Genomic DNA, 18,415 nt, shown 5'->3' with positions numbered 1-18,415 from the left:
CCTGACCTCCCCCCCCGACCGCTTACGCGGTCGCTTGTGGTGCTTCGCACCACATCTTCGCCCTCTTTTAACAAAATCCTGGGGAGAACACCGTGCCATAAATGTACATGATTTTACAAATATATGTAGGATACCATCATCTCTTCTGATGACACCAGTGATGTTCTCAGAAATGTTTTCACTGTAAGTTTGTTAATGCTTAATGTAGAACTCAGTAATCAGGTTGTTTGATTTGTATTTTCAGTGTGTTACCCATGGTATAAATAAGATCTATAAACTGATATTTTTGTAAAGTGAATAAAAAATGTACATGTATTTACATATCTTTATTTAGTTCTTGAATATAGTCTGTGTGCGATAGAACAGCATCTTGTTACTGGGTTTGAAAAACCAAGCAAACAAACATTGCACCGAAATTTGGTAAAAAAACTATATATCTCGAAGAAGGAACTTGAAAAAAAAAGTTGCCAGCATATGCCCTGTAGAAAAAAAATAATTCATGGTGAAGCAGGTGGGAAAAAAAATAATGGCTCTCCACCAATCTTCCAACCCCCCAACCCCAGGATATCAAATGGTCCACCCCTAACTTGGTTTGTTGTTTCAAATGTAATGTAGATGTCATACATGAAACACTACAAATTTTTAAGAGGCTCTCATTATTTGACGCGATGCAACACTCTTCCAATGTACACTCTTGTAAGTGTAGGTAGAGGATGTACATTGGGAGAGAGTTGCATTGCGTCACATAATGATAGTGTCTTTGTAGGGTTTCTTAGGATATCTACATTAACTTTGAAACAACAACAACAACAACAACAACAACAGCACAATTGGTATACTCCTTGATCTTTATTGATAACAACAACACGACTAATATAAACATAAACAACAATATGAACAACAACAACAACCAGCTTTTTGGGTTCGCTGTGATGTACAGTGATTCATTGTCAATACAGGTTGGCTCGACGTTGGCACTATTCTGGTGTCAATTCAACAGTGCAACTATAAAGTCACCGTCACAGAGACCTGAGGCTGAATTATGAATAAGGAAACACATTAATGGATGAATGGATGAATGCCATTGAATTTTCTTAAGAAAAACAGAAGCTGCAACTTTTGTAAAACAAACTATTCAGTAAATGTTTGTCAAGAAGACCTGTAACACTATTGTTGGCAATTGAAATGAGTCCAGACTGAAAGTCATATGTCAATGATACAAATGCACGGTACACCTACATATAGGCTTTGTTGGCATGTTCACCATGCGGGGAGAAGTAGAACAAGAATGCAGTTATATAAACTGAACAAAATTATTGTCAAATTATCAAGGATTATACAGTAATTACCGCCCTGCTACTGGCTGTGGGTAGAGTCATGCAGTGAATCAAATGTTCACATTCTCATCGTACAATGATATAAAAGTAATTTTTGAACAGTAAAGACTCTTGTTTAAGGTAGTATATGTGCCTCGAAAGTGAAAGACCATTACTTTTGCTCAAACTTTCCTCAATGAAACTTTCAACCATTCTCTTATTAAATCAAGAATAAAAATCGGAGGTCACCATGCAAATCTTGGTACTAGAGAAACAAATAACCCAAAATCTACCGATATCTAAAATTCAAAATGGCCGCCGTCCCTTTGTTAACTCTATACAGAAAAATAAAATGCATCCAGAGCTTTAAAATGAACACCACAAGTGGTATCTCAGAAAAGAATTGTGAAAGTTTGAGTCTGAATAGCTATCCCTGAGGCACGTTCTACCTTAAATCAAAGAAAATGGAATTATTCATTGTTCACCAAAGTTTCCATCATTAAACCAAAATGGAATTTTTAACCTTCCAGTATTATTAATTTTGTAAAACTTTTATGAAAGTCATCTAGGTCATTATATCTTGTACTTTTCATAAAAAATGCTTCGGTAGGTCATCATGCTCTGTTTTCCAGTATTTGGCAAAGTGTAGGCAGGAATTCAAAATTTGCATTCTCTCCCATGGTCGTCTTTTTGGGTGCTCTTCAGCAGGTTCCATTGAGCCGACCAAATTTGGATTAACTCAAGTCAGCTTAGACTGATAAATCCAAAAGTCCAGTGATGCATATTAAAAATTTAATCAATTTAAGAACTTGCCTTAGGAATGTGGCACAAACTGCTGACAACTTTCTATACTTACCACAGAACATTTATGTGTGCACGCCAAAAAAGGTAGTGGCGGACACCTACAAGCAGAACTTTTTCATGCATTTATTCATCATGGGGGATTTGAATACTAGCATGTTCATTGTTGGCAATGAGAAAAAAATGATGTTTCTTACCAAGTATAAACAAGAGTTAGAGAATGGATTTAGGTCACTGTTGAGTACTCTGTGATAACGATACCAAATGTCAACACCTTTCACATGTCCAAGCCTTGTGAAGCAGCTAGTTGACAATATGGAGTCATAGAGAAGGATCTGGAGGATTGGGGGGGGGGGATATTCAAAGAAGCTGCCTCAGGAAAATTATTGAGCCAAGGATGGTAGAAAAATGAAAAAGATTGTAAGCAGACAGTTACGATCTCAGTGTTGTTAGGCTGCATTCACAAATAATGGTGAGGGGAGGTGGGGGAGGTTTGGAGGAATCATGATTGAAATCTTATTTTTTCAGATCCCTCCTCAAAACCCTCAATAAATTTCAAATCCCCCCATCTTTATGATCAAAACTTTTCAATTTCCCCCTTAACTATCATATAGCAATATTAGCATATTTTATAAGGGATATATGCACTGAAAAAATAAACATGTATTTATTGCTATTTTCTTCAGATAAACTGATTGCAGATTAAAAGCGATACAATTATTTTGAAAACATATAGAGAAAATAACTGTTCACAATTCAACAACAGTTCTGCATGTGTCACTGTGATTGTTATAGAATTATATTGCAACCACAGGGCTGCACAAGGAGTGAGCTGAGTACCAGTAGTTCTGGTATTCTTGGCAAACTGCCAGTACAAGTACACATCATTACGACAACATGTTGTTTGTGAGTGCATGTGTATGTTTACTCACTGATAGGTCTTTGCCAGATCTGTTAAGAATTCATACCAGTATCGTATAGCAGTTCACAAATACTTGCCCCATTGTAGCAGCATATTACTATGACTACAGGGGTCAAAGGTTGCTGGTGATATCACCAGCTCATTAATGTCTTCTTGTAGCAGCATGAATGTCAGTCCAACTCTAATATTTTAGAAATATCAAGTGTACTCCCTTACTTCTATGGATTATTTGTATTTACACCTGTAAAAATTCAGAACATAATGTTTTCGAATGCAAAGTAAGTGAAGACGTGTGTTCATTTGTTCACTATCATGATATTTTGAAATATAAATTCCAAAACAAATAGATGGAAAATAGATGAATTCAGAAATCAATGCAATGTTTTGTCTTGGGTATTTGGCAGTTTAATAATTTAGCAGGAAACACTTCATCCATTACATACCCATTGTAAGTAAAATTGAAATAAACCATTATCAAATCACTTTCTTTTTATACAGGTGGAAAGAAAATCTATGAATAGATTTGTGTTCTCCCTGAAGTTTTCCTCATGTGGTTTAAAGGGCAGGGCCGGGTATAAATAGATAGCTGCCCCCGTTGGAGTTAGTTCATGCAAAGCGTGGCTTGAGTGGCGTCACACTCGATCGCTCCGTAAAACCATGCCAAAATGGTCACAGGCGAAGAAATTTAGGCGTCCATGCACCTATACCTAACTATGAATGTCTAGTGATTGAATGTATCGATAAAATTTTATGATTTGAGCATAAATAAAGCTAATTTTGATCGATGAAGGTATTTCTCTTTGTCTTCAACTGGCATGGCAAGCGGCCGTAACAAAGGTCTGCAAGCTGTCACTCAAAAAGGACGCGATACAGGTGTGAAGCGGTAAACGTTTGCGATGTCAACATGTTAGATACGCCACATCATTGTAATTAGATGGAGCGACCGCAGTGCAGACCCGCGCCGCAAGCACAGGCGCTATGTAGCTTGGGAGTCTGCTAATAGATCGATTTTCGGCTCGATCTATCTATCTCGTAGTCGATATGCCCACGACTGCAACCTAAACACTCATTTAGGTTGCAGTGTGGGCATGTCGACTACGGGATCGATAGATCGAGCCGAAAAGCGATCTATTTAGCAGACTACCCAGCTCGAGCGCCTGTGCCCGCTAGTATGTCACTCAAGCCATAGCGCGTTCTTGCGTTGACGCCGTACCACGAAACGCCGCTATTTCCAATCGAACTGTCATGTAAAGTTCAGATTCAAGTTCATTTAGATTTTGCTGTCGTACGGTGAAAAGTATTATTATACCGTCTTGCCGTATTAAAAGATTTTTGAGGACCTAACGACATCGTGTGTTGCTCCATTGCCATGGAATCCATGTCAAGGAAAAGCGGTGACTTTTTTCAAGTTGAATATAATTCCCTTTCTGTTTGCATTAGTCAATTCATCGAAATACTTTTGTTCACAATTGAGTAAACTATAGACAGTGGACTGTCTCGATTCTCCCGTCTATGATTCGATATTCACTGACTCATTCTTTCTCTTTTTTGTCGATCGATGAAAGTAATTTCATCTTCAATACTCTGTCCTAATATGACAGATGTAATATCCAAACATATTGTCATTTATTTTGACCAACGTACAAATCTTGGTCCGTTCGCCAAAGCACATATCTGACGAGATGTTTTGCGAAACAGTGAATAAATATATTGGATGAACAGCCGTACTCTATGCATTAGGGGATATTCATGTTGCGGTCTCTCCGAAAAAACCGGAATGTTTAGGCGATAAACAAAGGCGATGACCCCGGTGGTGGCAGTCTCGGAGCAGCCGGGTACGCACGCTCGTTAGAAATTTCGCGGAAAAGGGGTCGATTTTAGTCGGACATCACGGAGACATCTAGGTCCGTGAAATCGAGAAAAAGGGGTACTTTTTCAGATCACCCTCCGAGAATAGGTCTGGTTCTTCTCCCAAGACGCTTTCTCACTCGAGAGAGTAAAACCCAGCAGCGGTCCCCCTAAGCCATGATCCAGAACCGTCCCGGGAGAACCGTACATCACATCGTGAAGGTGATTGTAGCTACGTGCCCACCCCTCAAATCAGTTCGATTAAAATTTAGTATGTTCTGGCTGTTTAGAAATCCAGTGACCGTCCCTGTGATGGTAAACTTTGTTCTTGTGTTTTATGAATTGATACGCTGTATTACGGGGGGGGGGGGGGAGATAGCTAATTCAACATCCAACAACAACTTCCTGTATGACTAGCAATATGGCGGTCGATGGTAGAGGTGTTCTTCGCGGGAGATGCAAAACCTGTGCAGAATGCATGGAATTTGTCTGTGAAAAAGACAGTCTGAGATGCGGTTATTGTGGATGTGTACCTGGAGTACACAGTGATTCCAGAAGTGATTCAAATGTTGGAAAGTGAGCTCTCCGAGTCAAGTAAGTCTTTTCAAAAACTTAGCGAAACTCATAAATATGATAAATTTATATGTAGCTTGCTGCGGATCCGTAGCCCTTCAAGTTCCACTCTCTTTGCTGGTTGTGTTTGGGACTCCCCAAACTGACATTTACCCCAAACACAACCAGCAAAGGGAGTAGTAGGGCTACGGATCCGCAGCAAAAATGTAGCTAGCTGTGCTGTTTGGTCCATAGTGGCTGTGATATCGCAGCGGTGCTGTGGCGTCTATCGAATGCGCTCGGGTCAAGGTCTGTGGCGATGACCCTTGACCCGAGCGCGTTCGATAGACGCCACAACACCACTGCGATATCACAGCTTGGTCCATAGCTACTAGCTTACAAGTTGTAAGGCATCGCTGGTCAACTCAAGTCAGCGAATCAACATGATAATGCCTACTGTTATTTCTAGTTGAATCAGTTGTCATTTTATAGATTGTACTAACACTTGCATGAGGTGTTATGTAGTTGTTGTAGTATTTCTCGTTGGGTTGGTGGTCATTTATTTGGTAGATTATCTGTTCAGGTTATTGTAATAAAAGTTGCATGTGGTGTTTTGTACTAAGAAGTATTTCTAGTTGAATTAACTGTCATTCAGTAGATTGTACCCTGGTTTATTGTACTGACATTTACATGTAGTGTTTTGTACTACATGTAGTTGTATTAACAGTTGAGATTGTAGTAGATAGATAGATAGTTACCTGAAAGCAGGAGAGTACCATTTATCTTTGCTGAAATTCTGTGAAAAAAATGGTTGTTGCTGGCGGCAAATTTCTCTTAGCTACAAGTGATTTCTCTACAAAAGGATTTTTTTTTGTTTTTTGTTTTTGCAGAGCTATAGATGACGGAGCCATAAACTAATACAAGATCAAAACGGATCAGAAAAGTGATTGTATATGAGTGTGACTGATGAACATATGGTGAAGACAAAACATTGAATGATCACTGTATTTCAAGTTTTCATCATGTTACTAAGCATACATTGAACAAGGCAGTCTGTTACTGTGCACATCAAAGTCAACCCATGCTAAGCTAGTGTATTATGTGTTCCTTTTTCACCAAGAGTCAGCACACTTGCTTTGAAATTGGTAAATTATGGTATTCAAATGTCTTCGCAAACATTTAGGTAAAATCTCCCAGATATCGGAAAAAGGGGGTGTTTTTCGCAGTGATTTTCTCCCAGATTTTCCCAAAAAAGGGGTGTTTTTCAGAGAAAAATTCTGGGAAAAGGGGTACATTTCAAACTCTGCTAACGAGCGTGGGTACCCACCCATCCAGAGACTGCCACCGCCGGGGCGATGACTCTGTATATAGTTGAATTAAAAAAAATCGGACATCATATTTTTATCTATTAAAAGCGTACACTTGTCGGTTTGATGTGCGACCGTACACAGATCGCCCATATTCTCCTAAAACTAGTCAAAACAATTCTGCGACAATAATGGTGTCTCTACGTGAACGTCCTTGAACCCGTACCCGCGACCATTGTTTTTTTATGTGTTCCGTGGTTGATGATTGGTAGAATTCATGTATCAAAATTTGAAGACACACGTGATTGAATCCTGTGAATGTTAGGCAACTGACAGTGCACAGTGTGTAGGGACGGCAACAGTTCACGGACCATGGGAGTATCAGCAGTACGCAGTACATTGCATGCTTTCTAAGAATGAACAGCGTGTTTCTATAGCTACCATGCAAAATCCGCAATGTTCCTGTCCTGTCGTAGGATAACTTTCGAGCTGCGTAGTTACTGTTGAGGTTCAGATATCCGAATCTTTCGTGATCGAAAGGCTTATCGATTTACAGAAAATGCTAAACTTTTGTTATTAGTTTACATGTACATACCCAGCATACTTACCAGGTTGGAAAATTTATGCGAGTCGCTCTCACCAGCGGTCGCGAGGAAAATATGCGTCGATATCATTGATCCGCCATGTTTATTGTTGTTTGTACGTCTAGTTTGAAAGTCATAGACTTTCTCAACTGTGAAATTCATATTGCAATTCAATATTTTACGCACGAAGTCACCTGTGCATTTAAATACGTCCATTCGGGAGCAGAAACGTTTACAGACTTTCGATGGTGATAACTAGCTCCATGTCGTGACATGTCTCCAGTTCCGAAGTTTATCCGGTAAACTTCGTAAATCGAAATCGACATTAACATTGAGCGGTGATCGTGAAGCGTTAAATAAATGTCGGCAAAATAAAACATCAAATGGCTAGACGAGAGAGAGAGAGAGAGAGAGAGAGAGAGAGAGAGAGAGAGAGAGAGAGAGAGAGAGAGAGAGAAGTGGTTTATGCACTCGCGAACTGATCATGGTCTATAGGATAGATGAATGCTGTGTCGGTTTACACATTTGCGCTGCACAGATATCGAAAATGTACAGATACTTTCCCGAAATTTGACTTATTTTATAACAAGAGTAGAACAAAACCAAAAGTGTTGAAGATACTCTTCAGATGCTTGATTCGCAAGTTTGCTAAAGTCATATTATACTTACAGAAAATAGTCGCTACAGTCTTCTCATTAAAGAAATATGTTCTTCAACACCACGTTTCTTATGATCGGTGATGTTACATTTTATTATTTCTGTTAATAATCTTTTATAGATTAATGCACCACGGTGTTAATTTCAGATTAATTCAACGATTTCAAACCGTAATTATTTTTTTAGTGAGAGGGCTTTTAGTAGTTCTGTGGACGAAACGATCGGTAATAGCAGAGTATCTTGGCAATGGCACGACGTCTACGCTATCGTTTAGCTGCAGCGATTGTACAGTTGCAGCCCGCGCCCGGGCCCCGGGTAGGCCTAATTCGGAACGTAATATTATATAGGGCTCAGCCCTTGGTGTCGCGCCAGGGGTTAAGATTGGCAATGTTATTTGTATTGATTCATGATAAACTGTAATTGTTACTTCATAAACGTTTATATGACAACTATGCCCAGTTTCCCTCTGATGAAAGCAGTTCACGTACGTACACGATGTCAAACCCTGCAGCAGGGCAGGTATAGATTTTCTGTAGCGTGTAAAAATTTGGGACAAAAATTGGCAATTTTTACAATGATAACAGCCTATTGCGTTAAACAAGGGACGTATTATGCAATCATTATCATTGCAATGGTAACCGCACTGCCCACCTTCCACTTGCAAGCTGAAAACTATAGCGTCCGTCTAAAAACTGGCAATTTTGAATCTAATTATTGACACAGGGGGCGCTCTTCTGTAATTCCATCCCAGCATTCTTTGCGTATGCCACCGTTCATATGCACGACAGTTTTCTCCCTTTATCTATATTAACGATATTTTGTATCAGCGACAAGGTGCATAATAACATTTACTGGCTAATAAGAGAGGTATATTTTATAAAAGGCATGTTATATAATAGTAATTTGTTTCGTATTTGTTTATTTACGAGTACTCAAAAAAAAAAAACATGGCGGCGCCCATGAAAGAAGGGTACACTTCCGGTTACTCGCATAGTATATTATGAATAAGCGCATGCGTAGTCAGTAAGCCGCTGGCGCGACTATTATAAAGCCGTCAGTTGCATTGGCATCGTGCTGTACCTTTGTCATTACTGTTGAAGTACCCCTGTTATTGCTAAAAGCATCGCGGGCCGCTTCATGAAATGTTTCTCAGTCTGCTCAGTGTACTGGTCTCGCCGTTATATTCAGTGACGTATAATCTGTTGTTTGCATGTCAACACATTGGCCTGTTACAACCTCCTGTGCACAATAATCGTGACCGTAATTTACAAAGACATAAACATTCGATCCCGCCCGTGAATGTCAAAGGTGAACGGGATTAACTTGATCCCGGGTATCAAGTCCCTGGCCTTTAAGGATAAAGCAGTCCTTACAGGGTTGCTTCATTATCTGTCATGCATGTTTATTTTTCTAAGTTAAATTTATACAGGACCAAACTCTACTCCAATGTCCTGGGCTCTTTCTGTAATACCGCCCTCTATGTTGACTTTTGAGTAACAAACTAAACAGCACTGCCCTCTCACAGGTTTGAGAGTTAGCTGAAATGTCAACTGCAAATGCTTGGAGTGTCACTACTTCCATGATGTCGATTGATTAGCTGATTAATACTTGCAAAACTGTAAATTTTTTCATCTAAAATGGCTTGTTATTAGGTACCAGTACATGTACAGGAGTCACTTCTGTGGTCATCAAAAACCATGCAGCGTGCGTCAACAATTTGATGAGCTTTCATTGGTCAATAAGTGCCACATGACTGACCATTTACCACATGTCATTAACATTAACATTCTTAAAATCTGACACTGGCAAGTACTAATTTTCACTTCATTTGATGTTACTTAATTTGACCCACTTGACACCAAAATGGAAAATAACAAATACATGGCTGAAAATAATGTTCTTGTGTATAATTCAAGGTACACTTTGCAGATACTGGTAATGAATCATCAGCGTTGAACCAACCATCATTCCATGCTTTGACTGCACAATCTCACAACCATTTCAAGGGATTGGTGACTGTGATATTCATTACCTTTGAATCATAGCAATATCTGAAATAATTACTTGAGTCGGATCCACATGTTTCTTATATTAGACCCAATCACAATTCTAATGTTGTCACCCAGTGGCTCTTTTGTCCATCCAACCTTGATCCATACTTGATCACCAGGCATCTGAGGTATTCATGTCATGTCATATTCATGTGGTAAACTTACCCAGTCATTGTGTCCTTTTTGACATTTTCTTCAAATTTATTAAAATAAGTCCTAAATGAAGATGCTGTTTTGATCTTCAGGGAATACAGAGAAATTAAGAGCTTAATTAGTAGCCAACAAAAAACGATGCATTGAAATTAAAATAAGCAAATTAAAATTACCTATTTGAAGTTCAGGATCATCATGAAGCATAGGAATCACATGACACATATAAGCTGCACATTGTCTATGTCAATCAGTCAAACAGCTGAGCCATACTAATAGATAATGTTGTCAGAACATAGCCAATACTGAATAGTCTATTATGGTGTGCCAAGAGTAACACAAAAACACAACAAGGTGTAGGGGGCTTGGCTTGTTCATATTTTGCAGTACACTGATTTGCATAGACAACATGCTGCACAGCTTATATATCATGCGACACCATTCCCCCTCTACTGCATGTACTAGCTGTCTATGCTGATACCAAGTGGACTGGTGATGTAGTGAGGTTTGGAGATAAACAATCAATGTACAAGACATTTGGTAAAGCACCTGTAAACACAATGCAATACTGGCATTGTTACGTCACCCCAAACAATTCCATAGTGACTAGTAGTCAAGAAGGTATTCAAATGTTTCTGGGAATATCTCACCTGTTCAGAAACCCTTTATCAAATGGCAATCTCAAATGTATTGACTATCATTGTTTGAGAATGATAGCTATCAAAGTATGTTGGGCTTTCACAATGACTTTGGTGACACACATTATTCTGTTAGTGATTCTCATTTGGTAGTTTTGTACGGACATATGTACATGTACTGGTATTCGGGGTTGTAGCTGGTGCCACATGACTTCACAATGTGGAAAGTTTCTTCTGAGTGGTTGTGTATGCATGTAAAAATCCCCTTCCAGATCCTCAGATCCTTTATCCCACAGACAATTATTCTAGTGGTCGTTGTTAATCAGTATTTTGGTATTAAATCGGTACATGTGTTGCTATTTGGCGTCCCTGTGGTACCAAATTACTGCAACTTCAAAATGTATGTGAAAATTTCCTTCCGAAAGATATGAAGTACATAACCCTTTGACAGACTACATGCTTCTTGAAAGACATATAAATATGAAATCACAATACAGGAAGTTATCAGACTCACCTCATAATGTCAATTATTTATTGCATTGCATTGATGGATCTACTTCTGGCATTAATCCAATTCCCTCTAATACACCTGGCAACAATATTTGTCAACTTTTCCTATTCTCATGCAGTGTGACATTGATGGATGGCAGATAATTTATACCATGAAGTACATTATACCATAAACATTATTTGAAAATAATTTTCCTTTCCATTGATTACATCAAATTACAGAAGTCAAAAATTAACATTTAAGGTAGTATGCACCTCGAAAGTGAAAGACTTAAACTTTTGCTCTAACTTTCCTCAAGGAATCTTTCAATCATTCTCTTTCAAAATCAAGAATAAAAATAGGGGGTCACCGTGCAAATTTTGGTACTAGAGAAACAAATTACCCAAGATTTACCGATATTAGAAATTAAAAATGGCCGCCATCCCTGTGTTAACTCTATGGAGAAAAATAAAAATTTTCGAATTTCAAAAAACTAAGCCATTAAAAAGTTTTCTTAAACCAAGAGCTTTAAAATGAACCCCACATGTGGTATATCAGAAGAGATTTGTAAAAGTTTGAGAGTCCGAATGTCTGTCCCCGAGGTGCGTTCTACCATTTAAGTAAAGTGTAAATTCAGATTAATTTTAGATATATCACTATGTTAATTTGAATGTTTGAATACACTCTGTTATGGCAAGTCTATCACATCAAGGTATCAAAAGATAAAGTTACAGCTTCATGTATTAACATCCCTTACCTTTTCACTGTGGTTTGATCCAATCCTGTGATTTTCCATGGAAAAGTTGGACCTCTGCACAGAGAAATGGGATGAAAAGGGCCAGTAATGCTAACTTTTGATGATTTTTTCACTATTTTGTCTGAACCATAATTTCTTCTTCTACTCTCCAAAACATGTTGATATACGCAGTATTCAGCTTGTCAACTCGACCTGCACATGTGTAAACTGCAGTGTTATTGTTGACAAGTGAATTCCGGTCAGGACTAGAATTCAAATGTAAACAATAAAAGTGCATTTTACACATTAGACGTTATGTTGACAAGCTGAATAGTGTGTGTTTCAACACTTTTTGGAAGTACAATAAGGACTTGAAATTGATGTAAAAAATAAAAATAATGAAAAATTCATCAAAAGTTAGCATTACTGGCCCTTAAAGGTTACCATAGCATGCACCTCAAGAACAGATATTCTGAATCTGAAATTTTGTACAATACTTTTCTTGGTTACTACTTGCATGGACTCACTCTGAAGGCTTTGGACTGAATTGATTTTTCACCCTTTCATTCTTGTGAAAATCAAAACTAATATTTTTATCTACATAACACAGGAATGGTGGCCATTTTGAATTTCAAGCGTTGGTAAAATTTCATAATTTGTTTCTCCAGTACTAAAATTGGCATAGTGACCCCTGATTTTCCATTCTTGAAAGAGAATGGTTTATATATTTCTGAAAGGAAAGTTGAGCAAAAGTTCATTTTTTTCAATTGAGAGGCATGTACTACTCTCGGAGAGTGAAAATTGCAAAATTGTGCAAAATAATGATCAAAAATAAACAATACATTATTGTAGAAGACGGTAGTTCTCTTTTTGGAGGATGTGATGGCCCTGAAAAGGGCCGTTTGGTTTGTGTGTACAATATGTACACGGTATTGAATTTCAGGCTCACTTGAACCCAAATACATCTTCAAAGTCACATGCAACTTGGCTGGTATTGGTAGGGGTAAACATCTTCATTGCCTTCTTCAACTGTCCTCATGTCGGAAACTCTAACATCTTTAATGTCATCTATCGTGTTAAAGGTATCTCCCCATGGTGGACTTCCTGATCTTCATCCAGGATATCATCTCCCATGTCCTGATTTTCTGCCATGTAGCACTGGTTTTCAGCAATCTGTGTGAAATAAAATGTTACTGTGGGTTACCCTCCATACATGCAAGTTTATTGATACTTAAGTACAGTTCACATTGATTCTTGCAAATTAGTCCACAGACATTATCACATACACCATGCTTCACATACACTGATCAATACCATTCCAGGTACATGCAACTCCACTTGACTAAAGTTGTAACCTCAGGTTACACCTTTAGTGAAGTGGAGCATCAGAATTGCTTGACAAAAACTGACACAAATGAAAACAAACCTTTGAAGATTTCAAAAATACCGGGCATGCAAAAACATAAAGTGGCTACATGTCTTTGGAGGTAAGAAGAAGAAAAAGACAGTCATGAGTGCCATGTTATTAAGGCCAAGGTCAAATTTCTTACAAAATAATGTACCTCACTGTTCTATGTATTTAATCCAAATCAACTCACAATTAATCTGTGTGTGAATGTGGGAAACGTGAATATCTATGTAATTTTCATCACAAATATATATCCTAATCATTATTATTGTTGAACAAATAAAGTAACACAACAGTTTGGTGAATCAAAGTAAATCAGAGATAAAATCTTGAAAATTATTGCATAGAATATCAATCAGATATTTGGAAATATTGTAAAAAGATGATAAAATTAGCATGAGGTAACCAAGTTAAAACATTACACTGTATCAGCCATGACACTCATGATGAGTAATACTTTTGTAAGAAATGAGTGCAAATAAATATTAACCATACATGAACAATACAATTTAAACTATTTAGTGTGTGTGAGAGAGACTGAAAGTGTGTGTGTGTGACTGAGTGTGTGTAAAGTTACATGTAGGAGACAGAGCCAAAATGACAGGGATGATTAAAGGAATGGGTGAAAGGTAGAGCTGTAAAGACAGGCAGATAAATTATCATGTAGTTACAGAATGACATTATGCCAGTGAAGTGACAGAGAGAAAAGACATAAAACTCAGCAACATTGTGACCTGGTAGTTTGGGTAAATTTACAACTTTGATGCAAATTTAACATATTATTTTCAATATAATGACAGAAATTTAAACAATTTTATAAATTTGAGATAAAATCATTCAGTAGAATGTCAAGCAGTAGAGAAGCAACTTTGTGGAAGGAATTAAAATTATCAATTCCTGCATGGCTAATAAGGCTAAAAAATTGTGAATATTTGAAAAAGAAGCAGAAATTAAGAAGCAAATAAACATTTACTCTGGCCAATGCAAACTAATCACAACAATCACTACAGAAATGAACTTGAATATTTTCAACATTTCAGACAGAAACAATATCAAAGATAATTTGAATTTTGATAGCTTTTCATTGGTTGAGATTATTTTGACGAGGAATTTACAAATATCCAACAAAATCTCATTTTCCTATGGCCATCACTATCAACAAATGGATAAAATATTTCAAAATTACAAATACCAATTTGTGCACACAAAATATTTTTACTGTTAGAGACAACCAGGCAAAAAGCTGGATATGGACTTTTGTGAAAACTAAAGTTTTAGTATCATTCACCAGTATGAAAATAAAAAATAAGGAAAGCAAGCTAAATATTGTTTGTGATGATTAAGAAAAAAATCTGATAAGTACTGAGACAACAACAACAACAAACAAATTATAATCAAGGAATGGCTAACACTGACACTGTGACACAAATCAAACTGCTAATTACTATTAAATCACTGAAGGTGTATACATATAGCATGTAGTTATCATGAGCATATTAAAAAACAACAACTGTATGGCTAACAAATAAACAACAAAACAAACAAACAACAAACAAAATTTACAGCACTGATGACATTTGTAAATTTAGGGTCACCAATAATTTGAGACAGGTAAAAAAAGAAATGAAACAAAATCACATTGCAAACAAAACTAACCAAGTACACATGTAATTCGTAAACACTACTGAAAGGATAATTTGATAAATTTTGACAAGAAACACAAAATACTGTGAACCAAACATGAGCAGAATAATAATAATAACAGAATAACAAACAATTTATTTTCATTTCAACAATGAACACAAACTCAGAGAGTGAAAAGGATTGTCTGGACAGAGTAAATTGAGTGAAAGAGTTTTGGAAAACAAAAAAATGAAACACTGTTTCGGAATTAAAAAAATTGGAAGAAAAAATTAAAAGCAGCATTTGCGAAGTCAAAAATAAACAAGGCACAAAATAAATGGACATATAAACACACTGTGTGTATCTGTGATTGGTATCAAAACATAGCAAAACAATTCACAACCTGGCAACTCAATCTGTACAACATGACCCAATCAGCAATACAATGACTTACCTTATGGATTAAAAATCACATTTCCATCAATAAAATGTAGATATGTTGCCATGGAAATGTGTGAGTTACATCAACATGTAGTTGTGATTAAGTTCAAAACACAACAAAACAATTTACAACCTTGTAACTCTCTGTAGATCATTAACTAACCAGCAATACAATGACTTACCTTATGGACTGAAAATCACATTTCCATCAATAAAATACAATTGCGTTGCCATGGAAACACGTGAGTTACATAACAATGTAAGGAAGTTGTTCCTTTAAATGTTCCATGTGTTTGTGTAAACAAAAGAAGTTTGCATTCAGTCAAAATTTGTGAGATCAGAAAATGTTTGACTTCATAGAAATTGTAGTTTGCAAATTGACCTTTGACCTTTGTTTTGTTTTCGTTTTCCTACTAGGTTATCCGGTCAAGGAAAGTGTCCTGGAAGTGTTTGGGGAAGGATCAATGCCGGGACAACTTAATGTGGCCGTGGGAATATACATCAAGAACAACGGTCAATGGGTTATATGTGATGGAGACAATCATAGAGTTCAGGTTATTGATCCAATCAAACTCTGCTGTGATCTCATCTTACAATTCCATGCATTCCCAAATCCATTTAATCCATGGAATGTCACAGTGGATGAAGACAATGACCAATACTTTATGAGTGATGGAGGGAATGGCCAAGTTGTGGTGAGTTCTGGACAAAGCAAGATTTTAAACTGTTTTGGACGCAAAGAAGGAATTGATCCAAGAGGTATCTGCTTGAGTCCTGATGGTTTTATATTCATTGGTGACATGAATGGATATGTGAGAAAATATAATAAATCTGGTGAACACATTGCAAGAACTGAAAAAGGACAAGTCATTCAACCCTGGGATCTGATTGTGAATAAGAAATGGATTTTTGTATCAGATGGAGGCATTGGCAGGAATTGTGTTCATGTTTTGAATCACCAGATGCAAAGTATAAGAGACATTGGCAAGGGACACTTAAAGGGCCAGTGGGTTTGTGTTTTGATCACCAACAAGATGGCATATATGTTTGTGATTACGATGGAATAGAGTGGTTCACTTCAATTGTGATGGTGAATTTCTCAGCTATAAAGGTCAAGGTCAGTTAGAGAATCCCCATTACATTGCACTGTGTAAGGATAATCCATACAGATTAGTTGTAACACAGCAATACTGTGTTAAACTACTGTACATATAAGCAGACATGACACCACATCATGTCAACTCTGCAGGGATATCTCTAGTGAAAATCTACAAATTTTCTGACAAATTTTACACAACTCATTGCAACTGGCAGGCTGTAATTTGTTATATTTGAAGATAATTTGCATATTTTGCATATTTAATTACTAATTTTTGGATCAAACATACAGCTCTCACAGCAATGTATAATTTTGGACAGACCATTTCATCTGACGTCCACAATTTAGTAATTTCTTTTTGAAAATTTTAAGTTGTCTAACAGCAGCCTGTTGCAATTTTTTGTGAAATATTTGTCAGAATAATTTTTTGACTTTCACAGATGTGTGCATGAGTGTACAGAAACATACATAGAAGCAGACATGACAATATGACATGTCAAGTCTGCAGGTATATTTCTGGTGAAAATCTACAACTTTCCAGACTAATTTTACACAACACAATGCAACCGACAGACTATGTAGTGGATCGAGTGATAGTGGAATTTTATCTTACTGATAATCTTTACATTTTTGAGTATTTTGAGACAATTTTGGATCAAAGGGTCACTTTACCCTTGTATCTACCGATAGAATAAGATTTCGCTTGAAATTCATCATCTGTCTTTGTTTTTTGAAATTTTTAAAAATTGATAGATAGCAGATATCGTTCTGTCGGATCAAATTACAAGTCATTGCAATGTGTTGGTAAAACTTTTCAAAAAAGTTGACAATTTTTCACAGATGTGTGTGCACGGAGACGTACCTTGTGATTCCGATGACTTTGGCGATTCTTTAGATCCAAGTATTTCTAAAGATCGGGAATAGATTCCGCAGTTGAGAGGGATTTTGTGAAGAGACAACTGATAGCGACCTGTCCGGCGACCGGCCATATTTCAACTGAGCTTCAACGGTATCGGCGGTCGAAAGGGGGCGCTATTAATGATTGCGCTATCAGAGGGCGCTGGGCACTAGCAATGAGCGAAGTATGCTCGTAGTGTAATTTGAACATCAAACGTTAACGAGAAATATGAACGCATTACGAGATAAATCTCGTTATTAAAGATTTTATCCATTCATACTTATTGGACTAGTAGATTTTGTATCATCAATTCGAGGATTGGAAATTTAGTTCCATGTTTTATCTCCGAGAATAATACTGGATTATATTACAGTATTCTTTTCCGCAGTTAAATGGTAGATAATCTTCCCCGATATCATTTACAGGAAGAAATTATTACTTGTGTAAATTGTCAATTATATGAACTGGAACTTGGAATTTGATTTGAATCTAGATAGCTTCTATGTAAGCAGGAACAGTTTGACTTCTGAAAAAATGAAATAAAATGTAGAGTGATTTTACATAAAATGTCTTTTTGTCTATTTCTGGGTATTTTTTTCAAAGGAAGTGGCGTTCTCAGTTTGATTTTGGAATCAAACGCTTTCTTTTTCAGAACAGGTATCTCATCCCGCCTGTGACAATAACAGTTAAACAAATTTCCTTCAACTTAATTTTAATCATGATCGACTGCAGAAATAGCTTACAATCGATAATGGGAGTAAAATATAAATTGGTCTGGACTAATCTTCCAATATACAAAATGACATTTCTTTGTTTCATACTGAATTACTACTGGATTTTCTGGTTTTGCAAGTATATTTTGACATCTTTCAGCCAAATTACGGAAACTCAGAG

At 37.0% G+C, this 18,415-nt stretch overlaps 2 protein-coding genes across 2 annotated transcripts in view; both read left to right on the top strand.

The window, feature by feature from the left end:
• Nucleotides 1-18,088, top strand: part of LOC139130144 (uncharacterized) — a 483,832-nt gene extending 465,744 nt beyond the window's left edge. The window contains exon 9 of the mRNA XM_070695870.1: nucleotides 16,651-18,088. Within this exon, the coding sequence (XP_070551971.1) occupies nucleotides 16,651-16,678 (28 nt within the window). The 3' untranslated portion in view covers nucleotides 16,679-18,088. The remainder of the gene's footprint in view (nucleotides 1-16,650) is intronic.
• Nucleotides 1-18,088, top strand: part of LOC139130145 (uncharacterized) — a 57,049-nt gene extending 38,961 nt beyond the window's left edge. The window contains exon 8 of the mRNA XM_070695872.1: nucleotides 15,942-18,088. Coding sequence (XP_070551973.1) covers nucleotides 15,942-16,591 — 650 coding nt within the window. The 3' untranslated portion in view covers nucleotides 16,592-18,088. The remainder of the gene's footprint in view (nucleotides 1-15,941) is intronic.
• Nucleotides 18,089-18,415: the final 327 nt, after the last annotated feature.

This window comes from Ptychodera flava, chromosome 3, assembly GCF_041260155.1.
Source record: "Ptychodera flava strain L36383 chromosome 3, AS_Pfla_20210202, whole genome shotgun sequence".
Classification (NCBI taxonomy): Eukaryota; Metazoa; Hemichordata; class Enteropneusta; family Ptychoderidae; genus Ptychodera; species Ptychodera flava.
The sequence above is the reverse complement of the archived record's forward strand: the minus strand, read 5'-3'. Positions and strand labels throughout refer to the sequence as shown.